This window comes from Puma concolor, chromosome E4, assembly GCF_028749965.1.
Source record: "Puma concolor isolate L17-30 chromosome E4, mPumCon1.1.hap2, whole genome shotgun sequence".
Classification (NCBI taxonomy): domain Eukaryota; kingdom Metazoa; phylum Chordata; class Mammalia; order Carnivora; family Felidae; genus Puma; species Puma concolor.
In genome coordinates, this window is record NC_141683.1 from 39,377,927 (window position 1) to 39,392,266 (window position 14,340).

The window sequence follows — 14,340 nt, forward strand, 5'->3', positions numbered from 1 at the left end:
TATATAATATATATAATATATAATATATATAATATAACATATAATATATATAAAATATATATTATATTTTATATATTTATATTTAAATATAATTTATATATATTTATAATATATATATTATATATTTATACATATAAATATGTAAATTATATATAATATATATAATTTACATTTTTAAATATATTTACATACATATTGTAAATATATTTACATATATTACATATATAATATATATATAAATTACATATATATGTAATTTATATATATATTTATAAAATTAGAAAAGGGGGGAGGGGCAGAGACAGAAAGAGAATCTCAAGCAGGCTCCAGTGCGGAGCCCAACTTGGGGCTCAGTCTCATGACCCTGAGATCATGACCTGAGCTGAAATCAAGAGTTGGACACTTAACTGAGCCACCCAGGTGCCCCCAAAAATATATTTTTTAAATATATACTTATTTAGATTTTGCATGCTTGAGAATGGCTTTAGGTTAACCTCTCAATTGATAGTTTGGCTAGGTATAGATTGCTAGGTTGCAAATCATTTATACTGAGAGTTTCCAGGTTATATTGCTCCAGAGACTTCTAGATTAAAAATTAGTGTTTAGTAGTTTGATGCCATGCCAATGTCTCTTTATGATCTTTTCCCTCTACTGGAAGCTTTTAGGAACTTCTCTTTATCTAACATTTCTCAGTGATGGGCCTTGGTATGGGTGATTTTGGTTTTTTTGTTTCTTGTCTTTTTTCATTCCTTGTGCTGAATACTCAGTGGGGCCTTTTCCTTTCGGAATTTTGGAATCCATCTGGGGCTAGTGTCTTATATTATTTCTATTTCTTTACTCTTGTTAAATTGAGATATATTTCACATACCATATTAATTCACTCATTTAAAGGTACAGTTCAATGGGTTTTAGTATATTCACCAATCAACCACCACCATCAATGTTTTTTTTAATGTTTATTTATTTTTGAGAGAGAAACAGAGTGTGAACAGGGGAGGGGCAGAGAGAGAGGGAGACACAGAATCCAAAGTAGGCTCTAGGCTCCAAGCTGTCTGCACAGAGCCCAATGCGGGGCTTGAATCCATGGACCATGAGATCATGACCTGAGTCAAAGTCAGACACTTAACCAACTGAGCCACCCAGGTGCCCCTGCCCATGTCAATTTTAGAGCATTTTCATCACTCCCAAGAGAAACCCTATACACTCCCCATTCCTCCTAACCTCTCCCTTCCTCCATCCCTAGGCAACCACTAATCAATTTTCTGTTCCTATAGATTTGCCAATTCTAGAGGTTTCATGTAAGTGGAATTGCACAAAAGTCTTTTGTGAGTGACTTCTGTCACCTAGCATGCTTTCAAGTTTCATCCACATTGTTAATATGTACCGTACTTATTGCCAAATAATATCCCATCAATTGGATATACCATATTTTATTAACTTATCAGTTGATAGACATTTGAGTTGCTGCTACAAACATTCATGTACAAATTATTGTGTAGACATGTCTTCAATTCTTTGAGGTTTAGAACTTAGACTTGAATTGCTAGGTCATATGGTAACTGCATTATGTTTAAGAATTTTGACTCCTGGATATTTTTCTGCACTTTTTTGAAAAGGGTATCAATTAGATATTGGACCCTCTGAATTTATTCTCTTTACTCTTATTTTTTCTAAATTGTCATCTCTTAATCTGGTTCTACTTTTGGGAAAATTTCATTATTATCTTCCAGCCTTCATACCGAAATTCTTTCAACTTTTACACCTTTAATTTTCAAGAATTTTTTTTTAAATGAATGGAATATTGAGAACTTTTTTTTTTTTTTTTTTAATGAATGGAATATCTTGTTACCTCTGGGAGGATAGCAATTATTCTGGAACTTTGTTTTGTATTTATCTCTGGCTTTTCTGAGGTCCTATTTTCTCTTTGGTTTTTGTGTTCTTGTTTTCATTCATTCAGTTAATCAATATGCATTGAGAAACTATCATATGCCAGGTACTTTTCCAGGTGCTTGGGATACATCAGAACAAAGATTACTGCCTTTATGGCACTCAGTCTTTGGTCTCTGCATTTAGACTTTCCTCAAATGTCTGGTGAATCTCAATTTGTATATTTATTATTTTTTAAAACTTATATAAAATGCATAAATAAGTGTATAGCTAAATAGTTACACATATGTATACAGCCATGTGAACAACACTCAGATCAAGATCTAGGACATTTCCTTCACCTAAAAGAATTCCTAGTGGTTATTCCCAATTAATATCTCCCCTCTCCCCATGCATAACCACCATAGATTAGTTTTGCCTATTCTGATTTCATACACCATATGCACTCTTCTGTGCCTGGCTTCTTTTATGCAACATAATGTCTTTGAGATTCATCCATGTTGTGTGTATATCAGTAATTCATTAAAAAAAATTGTGTTGGGTTTCATTATAAGTATATGCTATAATTTATTTTTTCATTCTACTACTGATGGATATTGGGGTTGCTTCCAGTTTTTTATTATGTCCACTTACTTTTGAAAGTGAAATACAAAAATGCTTCTGGAAGTTCTAGGTAAGTGGGACTTAGGCACTAAATGGCGCTACAGTAGGGTTACTGGAGTGGTCAGTTGGACATGTGGTTTGGGATCTCCAAATACCACTATCTGTATAGGTTGTTCAATTTCTCTACAGGATTGTCTAAGATACATGAGCCAAACTGCTAGTATTCTGGAACTTCCAAGTCTTACCATTCCAATGGAACATTTTATTCTGACCTTTTTTTCCCCCCCTGAGTTTCACCCTTACTGTCCAGGGACTCTTTATTTCAATTTTCTCCAGAAAGTAAGTTCCTTTGGCAGAGGCAATTACTGACAGTGAGTGGAGGGGGGACATGATCTCATTTTTAGGTTCCTCTATCTCATCTCAGCCTTTTACAGTGTCCTCCATTCTTCAGTGTTCTAGAGATTCTGGGAGCAAATTGGCAAATTTCTCTTACCAATGTCTCTCTCTGCAGACACTTAGACTTGATCTTCCTCTGACCTGCTAATTCATTACTCTTTCCTCCATACACATTCCTTCTTCATATGCTATGGTCTGGGCAACATACCTCTTGGTTTCTTCAGAAGATGAGTGTGTGTTTCTCTTACTCTTGCTATTTTGGGGTAAATACTACACAAGGAGAAAAATGGATTCAATAGATCTCCATTTCCTTTCACCTCCTTTGTCAAAATTAATGGCTTCTCATCACCAATTCTAAAATGTACAAAGTTCTTAAGAGCTGACCCTGCCTCTGTTCAAGTTCACCTATGACAAGTTTTTGTTTTCTTTTTTTAATTTTCCTTATAACAAATCTTTTTAGACAAGACCTATACATCAAGCCTTACCTGATGGTCCTCAGTACACCATGCATTTGGTCTGACAACCACCAGCCTTGGGATATTCCCTTCACATTGCCAGGAATCCTCCTGATTATTTGCCTAAAATATCCAAAACTGCAGAAATGTCACCTCCTCCGCAAAGACTTCCATGACTTCTCAAAGTTTGCCACATATACATCTATATAGCATTTACTGCTTTGCATGATCATTGTTCATATGGTCATTCTCTTCACTAGAATATAAACTTCTTGAAGACAATGTTTATCCTATGAACGTTTTCATTTCCTTCATCAAACCAAGTATTAATAGTGCTTACAGCATGCTCACTATGTAAACTTTGTGCCAAGTAGTAGTCTAAGGATTTTATATTATGAACACATTTACTTCACATAATAATATTAACATCGTTCCCATGTTACATTAGAGAAGACAGCAACACAGAGAGATTAAGTAACTTGCCCAATGTTATTTAACTCTTAATAATAACCAATAGGGGCACCTGGGTGGCTCAGTCAGTTAAGCGTCTGACTTCGGCTCAGATCATGATCTCATGGTTCATGGGTTCAAGCCCTGCATCAGGCTCTGTGCTAACAGCTCAGAGCTTGGAACCTGCTTCGGATTCTGTGTCTCCCTCTGTCTCTGCCCCTCCCTCGCTCACACTCTGTCTCTCTAAAAATAAATAAACATTAAAAAATTAAAAAAAAAAAAAAACCAATAGATGATCTGGCTCTGAGACTATGCTCTGAACCTGACTTTTGAACTGAGTAGGTGCCTAACGTGTATTTGTTGAATGGATGAACCAACGTGAAGGTAGAGAAGGAAAAACCATAGCCTTCAAAAGAAGTCAAACAAATTCAGTCTCAGAGATAGCCATATTTTGAAGCCAACAAAAAGTTTTATTTTATTGACTTTGTTCTCCATTGCAGCCCAAGCCATAAAGACCCAGAGAAAGGGGGCTAGGATAAAATTTCTGTTGTCTACTGTTATGGACTGAGTATTTGCATGTCCTCAAAATCCCTAGTTGAAGCCCTAACCCCCAGTGTGGTTCTATTTGGAGACGGGGCCTCTAAGGGAATAATTTAAGATTAAATGAGGTTATATGGGTGGGGCTCTGATCCAATAGGATTAATGTCCTTACAAGAAGAGATACCAGCACTTCTACCCCTACGTATATACAAAGGAAGAGAGACCGCACCAGACCCCGAATTTGCCAGCCTCTTCATCGTGGATTTCAAGCCTCCAGAAATATGAGAAATTGAATTTCTGTTGTTGAAGCCACCCAGTCTGATATTTTGTTACAGCAGCTCAAGTACACTAATGGCTGAAGTATGGAAAACAGATTTTCCTTCACTTCTTCCAGAAATCAGCTGCTTTAATGTGTTTTCTCTCCTTTGGAACTGGATTTGACCTTCTTGTGTTGTACTTTCGTTTTTGTTTTTTGTTTAAAGGAAATTTTAAGACCCCATGCAACCCAGCCTTCTTCATACCACAAGGAGGCTGTTTGATTTTGTTTTCCTTCAATACTGCCTACAACTATAGATTTTCTTCCTTTTCATCATCTTAGCTAATTCATGCTTTATGCAGGAATTCAATCTCTCTTCTTAGAAGAAAATACTTCTAATCTCTCTTAGAAACGTATACTTAACCAATACTTTTACTTGTATCAGCCATGCTTATCCTGGTTAAAAATGGCAACATACTGTCTTGTCCAGTGGTCTTTGATTCGGAACTCTCCTATAACTGTGGAGTGGAACTTTGGGCTCTCTGAGGGATTTCAAGTTTCAGCTGTCTGGGACCTTTAAGGTATAACAAACTTTTTTTTTTTTTTAATTATAAAAATTTCCAAACAGACAAAAGAGTAGAGGAATGGGGCGCCTGAGTGGCCCAGTCAGTTAAATGTCCAACTTCAGCTCAGGTCATGATCTCACGGTTCGTGAGTTCGAGCCTCGCATCCGGCTCTGGGCTGACAGCTCAGAGCCTGGAGCCTGCTTCAGATTCTGTGTCTCCCTCTGTCTGCCCCTCTGCTGCTTACACTCTGTCTCTCACATTGTCCCAAAAATAAATTAACGTTAAAAAAAATTAAAAAAAAAGAGTAGAGGAATGGATACATTATACAGATCCACTATTAAGATTTTTGCCACATTTACTTAATCTATTCTTTTTTTCTTTGCTGACATATTTCTGAGAAAATCCAAGACATGAAGTCATTAAATTCTATGTATCTCAATATGTATCTCTTAAAAAAGGAAGACATTTTCTTAGGGGCATGTGGGTGGCTCACTTGGTGAAGCATCTGACTTTGGCTCAGGTCATGATCTTATGGTTTGTGAGTTCAAGCAACACATCAGGCTTTGCACTGACAGCTCAGAGCCTCAAGCCTGCTTCGAATTCTCTGTCTCCCTCTCTCTCTGCCCCTCCCCACTCATGCAGTCTCTCTCTCAAAAATAAGTAAATAGACATCTTAAAAAAAGGAAGACATTTTCTTATATAATCATCAATGCAATTATCCAGGAAAGTTAACAATTGTTTATAGGCTATTGAAGTGAAACACCTCATACAGAATTTTATGCCATAAAAAACTTAGCACTATATTAGAATAGCAATATTCTGTAGCCTCACAACAATTTAAATTTTTTTTTTAATTTTTAATGTTTATTTTTGAGAGAGAGACAGAGACAGGGTGCCAGCAGGAGAAGGACAGGGAGAGAGCGAGACACAGAATCCAAAGCAGGCTCCAGGCTCTGAGCTGTCAGCACAGAGCCCAATATGGGGTTCGAACTCACGAACTGCGAAACCATGACCTGAGCTGAAGTCGGACACTTAACCGACTGAACCACCCAGGTGCTCCTGTAGCCTCATAACAACTTTAAAGTGAAATTTAGTATGTTGAGAAATGCAGGATGCTTATTTACCATTCAACTAAAGCTGAGCTCAAGATGCCTGAGATAATTAAAAAATACATAGTTTTGGGGCGCCTGGCTGGCGCAGTCGGTTAAGCGTCCGACTTCAGCCAGGTCACGATCTCGCGGTCCGTGAGTTCGAGCCCCGCGTCGGGCTCTGGGCTGATGGCTCAGAGCCTGGAGCCTGTTTCCGATTCTGTGTCTCCCTCTCTCTCTGCCCCTCCCCCGTTCATGCTCTGTCTCTCTCTGTCCCAAAAAATAAATAAACGTTGAAAAAAAAAAAATACATAGTTTTAAGATTTCAGTTCTTTGTACATTATTTTAATAAAAAACACACTGCTGTTACAAATATACAGATATCAAATTGTAACATTAAAATACAGAGTGAAATACAGTGGCTTTATAAATTTTCTTCAATGAGACAGATTTTCTGTCACATTTAGACATTTATGATTAAGTCATATAAACAAGGGAAGTACAGATTTTCCAACCTCATGATTAGTAAATTCCTCTGCAAGTGAATGAAGTCGTACAGTCACCAAAAGGAGAAAAGTTAGATGGCCCTGTCTGCATTGTATTACTGTGACGAAGAGGTACAGTAAGAGCTATAAGAAACTGTAGTGAAATGTTAGAAGTATAGGCAACATAGCTTTCTCAGACTTCTACCAATAATTATGTCCTTGATAAATAAGCATCCTTAAATGTAAAATAGTTCAGTATGACTACATCTATTTTTGTTCCGCAATGACAATTTGTTAATGTATTAATGCGATATATATTTTTGAACTGCAATCATGTGGAAATAATGAAAAACCCTAAAAAGAAACTACTAGTCCTAAGTCAAATAATATTTAAAAGTTGAAAGGCCTGTGGAGAACAGAAGTGTGAACAAGAAATACTGGCTCCATGCCAATTTTTATTTCTAACAGAAAGTCTTATATAAATAAGTCTTCTTTGTCTTACAAAACAAAACAAAAACACAAAAATCCTAAAAATAACACCACAAATCCAAATTAGCTGAACTTGGAGTAACAAAGTCAAAGCCAGTCTTCTCATCTGCATATCAATGTGATAAGTCAAAACTGCATTGAAAAAAAACAAAAACAAAAACAAAACCCAAATGCATCTGCTCCTGGCTCCTAATCAGAACAGAGGATTACTTTTAGCATTTAAATAAAGATACCTGTTACACTGCTCTTTTTCAGAGAAAGATGTACACCAGAAATCTAATAGAACGTGTTACTCGTGGTATTCCACAAAAGCTGTAAGGTAGCCGAGAGTTGATTACATTTAAGGACAGTAAAAGTTTGCACTCTTAATACCCACTGATCTCTTTGTGCCAATATTCAAAAAATATGCTTTTCATCACTAAAGACAAAATGATAAGGAAACACAATGATTACATTCTATGTCAGCATAGAGCTACTATATTTGTATAAAGGAATCACTAGTTAAAGAGTTATTTGTCTTTTTAAAGGAAGCCCTGTCTAGGCATTAGGCTGTAATCTAAATGTTGATAGTGCCGAATTTCAACTCGCAAGATAAACAAAAAGAGCTGTCAAGAGGTGTCAAGATTAATTCTCTTTGGCCGCAACGGATACCATTTTCTTTGGGGACAGTCTTTAGTTTGCCTTCTTTTCAGTACCACATCAGTGGCTTTCCTGGTAGAAGTCTCTGTTGGTGTGGTTTCTATTTGTGTAATAAAGCTCTCAGGTTTAACATCTGGTTGCTTGTAACAAGCGGAAAAGACTTCTTGGTGGACTCTCTGGAGCTGGATAATAGGCTGCATCTTTAAAACTTGGGAAAATCCATTTCCTTGTTCAATTAATGCAGGCAAGGACTTAAACAAACAACAGTAATACTTAACATTAATCTCAGTTTGAAACACAACCACACAGAAACAGATACAACACTCGAGATTTTAATTCTTTAGGTCAAGGCTTTTCTAAGACCTAATTATTTGGGTCATGGATATTTGCTTTTACCTTAAAATACCAATTTTAAATGCTGAGAGATTTTAACCAAAAACTAAAACTAAAAAGATATATTCTATTCCTACAATGTCTGGTAATAAAATAAAACAAAACTTTGGCAACAGGAAGTTAACAGAATTTCAGAGCCAAGGATTTGATGTGATGTCTGAGATTCCATATTTTAGGATAGTAAGTATTTTGGAAATCCCGATCATCAAGACCAGGCAGGGATCAGTACATTTTTCCTGTAAAGGGCCTCACATCCCTGTCACAATTACTCAACTCTGCCATCGTAATGTAATGGAGCCACAGACAATAAGTAAATGGATAGGCAGAGCTGTGACATGAAGTTTTATTTACAAAAACAAGTGCAGGCTGGGTTCTTGCCTGGCTCACTAGTTTGCTAACTCCTGATAAAGAACATGCAATGGGAGAAGCATGAGCACCAGAAAATCATGGAATCAATACAAACCACAAAAGAATGTCATAGAAAATTATCAGAACAAGGAAGATTCAGGAGTTTTTTAAAAATAATTTTCATATACTAGAAATCCAAATGTTTTCTTGTTTGCATAAAATAAATGTCGAGAAGATAAGCAATTTTATTATAATACTAAGACTCCAAATTGAATACGCAGCATACATAATACAGTGATTAAGAGTATACTGGGGCTCCTGGGTGGCTGAGTTGGTTAAGCGTCTGACTCTTGATTTCAGCGCAGGTCATGATCTCACAGCTCGTGAGATTGAGCCCCACACAGGGCTCTGCACTGACAGCGAGGAGCCTTCTTGGGATTTTCTCTCTTCCTCTCTCTCCACCCCTCCCCAATGTGCACATGCATGATCTCTCTCTCTCTCTCTCTCTCTCTCTCTGTCAAACTAAATAAATAAAACTTTAAAAAAAAAAAAAAAAAGAATTAAAGGCTCGGGAGCCAAATATCCAGGGTGTAAGTCCTGACTCATTTACTTGGGCAATCTAGAGCCTCTCTGAGCCGCAGTTTCTCAACTATAAAACACAGAAATTAGCAGTACCTATCTCATAGTGTTATTTTAAGGATTAAGTAAGATAATATATGTAAAGCAGTTAGATGGTGTCTGACCCATAAATGCTCACTACGTGTTAGGTGGTATTATTATCCAAAACTGTCTGATAGACCGCTAAATCTCAGAATTAAAAAATATAACCAATCTTCAAAGAAGTCAGATATATTGGCATATACTTCCTATTAAATGGTAGTTATTCTGAATGTTATTGTCACTTCATAAATTCATTAAAGATCTACTTAAAAGACTACTGAGAATTCCTGTTACAATAGACTAAAATACACATAGATGTTGAAAACGAACACCTAGCTACACATTTCATTCATTTTATAACTGTTTAGCATGTAGCTTTTACCTTCATGGCTTCACTGATCTCTTTAGCTATTGTTTCTCCTCTGCATTTCAAATTTTCCACACGAGAGGCTGCAAAGAAACCACCAAACAGTATTTTAGGTTCTTTATCTAATACCAAGTCATAAAAGATACACAGATGCTATTTGGACAAAAATCCGTTAAGACTACCCACCTTAGCTCAATCTTTCTTAGCATACTTTGTAATCTATTACAACAAGTGTCCCATTAAATTTATCTAGATAAATAAAAAGACTACGGAAATGTTAGAACCGTAGAGTAAAACTAATAGGTATGATAGGCAACAAGAGTTCTATTAGGAGTAGTCCTAACACTATGTGCCCCTAATAGCCTAATGTTTGTTCTATATGTGATCTACCACTGTATTTAACATCTTCAAGCACTATCATCCCATTTTAAACTAAATATAGGCTAATATTTGATATTTATTACTCTGAATTTTATACACGTAAAACACATTTGAATTTGGAATAAACAATCACATTGTATTGAGGATACTAGATGGAATTTCTGGAAAAAAATCTGGAATAGATTGTCAATAATATTAATTTAAAATTTTTAATGTTTATTTATTTTTTTAATTTTATTTATTTATTTTTTATTAATATCCAAGTTAGTTAGCATATAGTACAATAATGATTTCAGGGGTAGATTCCAGCGATTCATCCCCTATGAATAACACCAGTGCTTATACCAAAAAGTGTCTTCCTTAATGCTCCTTACTCATTTAGCCCATCCCCCCACCCACAACTCCTCCAGCAACCCTCAGTTTGTTCTCTGTATTTAAGAGACTCTTGTGTTTTGTCCCTCTCCTTGTTTTTATATTATTTTTACTTCCCTTCCCTTATGTTCATCTGTTCTTTCCTAATTCCTTGGTGCTTTACTGATTCCTAATACATTTTATTTTCTTCCAATCTTTGTTATAAATGTTCATGTCTACTTCATAACAGAACTGCATATGCAATGATATAAAAGGACACAAATCCTACTAAACTCCAAGCAAAACTGGGTAAGAAAAATCCTTCCATTTTGAAATTATCTACAAATTAGTTTTTAGAAGAGTAGTTCTCACTGGAAATTACTTCAGATCTAAGCAAATATATAACCATGTTAGGAGAGCTACAACCTTGGCTTCAAGAAAGTGGCAGATAAGCCAAGCAAGAAAAATTTCTTTCATAGCTGCTATTTTCTTTTCTGACTTTCCTTAGGTCAAAAATGTAGACCACATTTAGGAAAAAGGAAAAAAAAGGAAACGAATAGCAAAAGCACCTGGAAGAAAGAGGGTACTCAAAGAAAGGGAAAGGCAAAGGTAACAGGATGGCCTCAGAAAAAGGGTTCTTAACCAGCTTTGCTACCAGAGATTTCTTTGGCACTTGGATGAAGCCTACAGACCCTTTCTAAGAATAGTTTTAAGTGTGTTAGTTTTTTTAAGTGAGGTACAATTTACATACAGCAAAATGTAGATCTCAAGTTTAACATTCAGTCACCTTTGACATATGCAAACCATACATGGGGCACTTCCTTCACCCTACAAAGTTCCCTTGTGCCCCTTTCCCAACCAACCTTCTCTACAAGAAGCAACCACTCATCTGATTTCTGTCATTATTCATCGCTTTTGCTTACTCCAGAATTTTAGAGTGTTTTACAATAAAATTTAAAATACAACTATTGAAGTGTTGTGATAGGTAATACATGTGCTTCTTTATTAATGATTTAAATAAGATCAAGTGGCAGGTCTAATAATTACCATCATATGAAAATAATGAGCATCAACAATATTGTGAGGTATCTGCAATAACTAAAATTGAAAATATCTGTGGCTTTTAGTAGCAAAAAGTTACAGGTACTGCTAATTCTACCACCATGATCTACATTCAACACTGAAGGAAATGCTAAATTTCAGTATGAGGTTAGTAAAAATAACAATGTATTTTTTTCTATCCAAATTAATAATCTCTCTGTATTCTAAGGACCCTTGCCTTAGAATAATATGCTAATTTCCAATCTTTTAAGATTTGGGGATATTTAGGGGATATATCCCCAAAGTACTTAGGCAATCATTAAATTTTCTTCTGAGCATGGCGTATCAGTGATCCATCCCTTGGGACTCTTGTGGCAGTCTGGCTTCTAGCCAGGCTCTCACTTATTCTCTCCCCCTCAAACTTGCATACCTGTATGGGAGCTGCTGAGTCTTCCAACATTTATTATGTATTTTCCATGGACTAGGCCCAGCACTGGGTACTCAGAGTAAGGAAAAAGGGTCTCTGCCCCTCAAGGAACTTACCAGTTAGAAAAGAAAGACACACAGAAACAAGCCAGTTTTTGAAAAGGTTAAACTTGTCCTGCACAGCCTCACATTTCCATGATCCTGCCACAAATTCCACTCTCTGCCTGAATGAGCATTCCCCTGCTACAGACTCCCACAGTCTCCTGAACAGTTCTAGTAGAATAACTGGAAAACTTCATGGCACTGATTTGTTTAGAATAGTTTCTCAACCCTTTGAGACTCAACTTCCCCCTTTAGAACATATTTCGTAAAGTCCCCTTTACTATTCTAAAAAAAAAAAAAAAAGATAGTATTTCTGTACATATAAATAAAAATACAAAGGAAAAACAGATATAATGAAGTACTCAAATAATTGTACCTATTATCCTGAGTAAATTTGGATTTAAGAAAATTTATATTAGAAGTCATTCTACATAGAAAACAAAAGATCATAAGCAGAAATAGAAAAATTAGTGTTTTGGGGTGCCTGGGTGGCTCAGTCGGTTGGGCGTCCGACTTCAGCTCAGGTCACGATCTCGCAGTCTGTGAGTTCGAGCCCCGCGTCGGGCTCTGGGCTGACGGCTCAGAGCCTGGAGCCTGCTTCCGATTCTGTGTCTCCCTCTCTCTCTGCCCCTCCCCCGTTCATGCTCTGTCTCTCTCTGTCTCAAAAATAAATAAACGTTAAAAAAAAATTTTTTTTAAAAAGAAAAATTAGTGTTTTATAAGAAATAACAGTCTATATTACTTGAATATGACAAAAAAAAAAAAGAGGAAATAATGGAGTATGGATAACCTACCAAGACAAAGTATAGGCTGTTGAAATGGTGAAAATTAGGAAGTGCAGTATTACTACAAATGAGATGGCCTTATTGAAAGTGTCATGTCAAAATAATTCACCATATTATAACATGGTAAGGTATAAGGGAATTAAATCCTACTTAGAAATTCCACCATAATTCAGACTACATTCAGTATATACATTTACTTAAAAAGACTTCAGTGATCATACTGTCAAAAGGTGATGAGGAACACAGGATAGACTGGGCCAAAACAAGAATATAGAGCAGATACGTGGTTGCTCTTTATGGATACATTCTGAGTAAGAATAAACAGGAGCAATCCAAAAATAGAATTGGAATTTTAAATAGATTTTTCACATTAAAATTTTTAATAGTCACATAATTTATCATTATACAAAAATATAGTTTTTAATATTTAGCGTGGCAATAATAGCAAGTATTTAAAAAATAATTGTTAATGTTTATTCTATTTTGAGAGAGAGAAAGACAAAGCGTGAGCGGGAGAGGGGCAGAGACAAAGGGAGACACAGAATCCAAAGCAGCCTTCAGACTCTGAGCTATCAGCAAAGAACCCAATGTAGGGCTCAAACCCACGAACTATCAGGTCATGACCAGAGCTGAAGTCAGACGCTAAACTGATTGAGCAATCCAGGCGCCCCTATAATAGCAAGTATTTGAAAATCATTTCTATTAAAAAAATGAGGGGCACCTGGGTGACTCAGTCAGTTAAGCTTGTGACTTCAGCTCAGGTCATGGTCCCCAGTTCCTGGGTTCGGGCCCCGCATTGGGTTCTGTGCTGAAAGCTCGAGCCTGGAGCCTGTTTCAGATTCTGTGTCTCCCTCTCTCTGCCCCTTCCTCATTGGTGCTCTCTCTCTCTCAAAATAAATAAATATTTTAAAACCTCTAATTAAAAAAAAATGAGATTTCTACTTTTGCATGTTTCCATTAATTTAGTAACATTTGGTTCTAGTCCTATTTAAAAGCAGTCTCAAGTCTTCTATTACATATTTTCCATCAGCTTTGTTGCTTTTGTAATAACTACATACTGTACCAGAAACTTTTTCAATTAAAAAGTTTGGAAATGCTCCTAAGTAATTGTCTTTGGAAAAAAGGGAGTATGAAAGTTGTTAACTGATAAAACATGGCTTTGGCTGCAAAGATCTGTTTGTTTCTTTTCAGTTCTGTTTTCCTTTACCGCACATGTTAACAAACAGAGAAAGAGTATCTGAAGAAATACGATGATGTAATGATGTAAGTCAGAATAGTGGTTACCTCTCATGGCTAGGGATTACTGACCAGAAAGGAAGATAAGAAAACTTTTTTGGGTACTGGAAGTGTCACATAGTACAGACTGCCCATAAAGTCAGGAAGCAGAATAAGTATGTATTAGTTTCAGATAATATACTATCTTTTTCTTTAAACTCAAATTACCTTTTCAGGTAAAATACTTCTAAATTTAAGACAATGGGTCCAATTGTTAATACGTGAAAACTACAATAAATAGACTATTTTTCTTGTTTTTAGACTTTTTGGCCACTTTCAATTGTGCTTATTGTATACATGAAAACATAATGGGCACCTTATTTGAAAATATAAGTAACATACTGTTTAAAAATAAGT

General features: G+C 35.9%; 1 protein-coding gene across 2 annotated transcripts in view; it reads right to left on the reverse strand.

Moving 5' to 3' along the window:
- Positions 1–941: 941 nt before the first annotated feature.
- The window catches only part of NSL1 (NSL1 component of MIS12 kinetochore complex), a 41,810-nt gene continuing 28,411 nt past the window's right edge, over positions 942–14,340 (reverse strand). The window contains exons 5-6 of one of the 2 annotated variants that reach the window (XM_086694469.1): positions 9,638–9,705; positions 942–1,103 (exon numbers count right to left, since the gene is read on the reverse strand). In XM_086694469.1, coding sequence (XP_086550595.1) covers positions 957–1,103; positions 9,638–9,705 — 215 coding nt within the window. In that variant the 3' untranslated portion in view covers positions 942–956. Of the gene's footprint in view, positions 1,104–6,564; positions 8,106–9,637; positions 9,706–14,340 lie in introns of those variants that run through there. The other variant, XM_025921173.2, reaches the window with a different exon arrangement.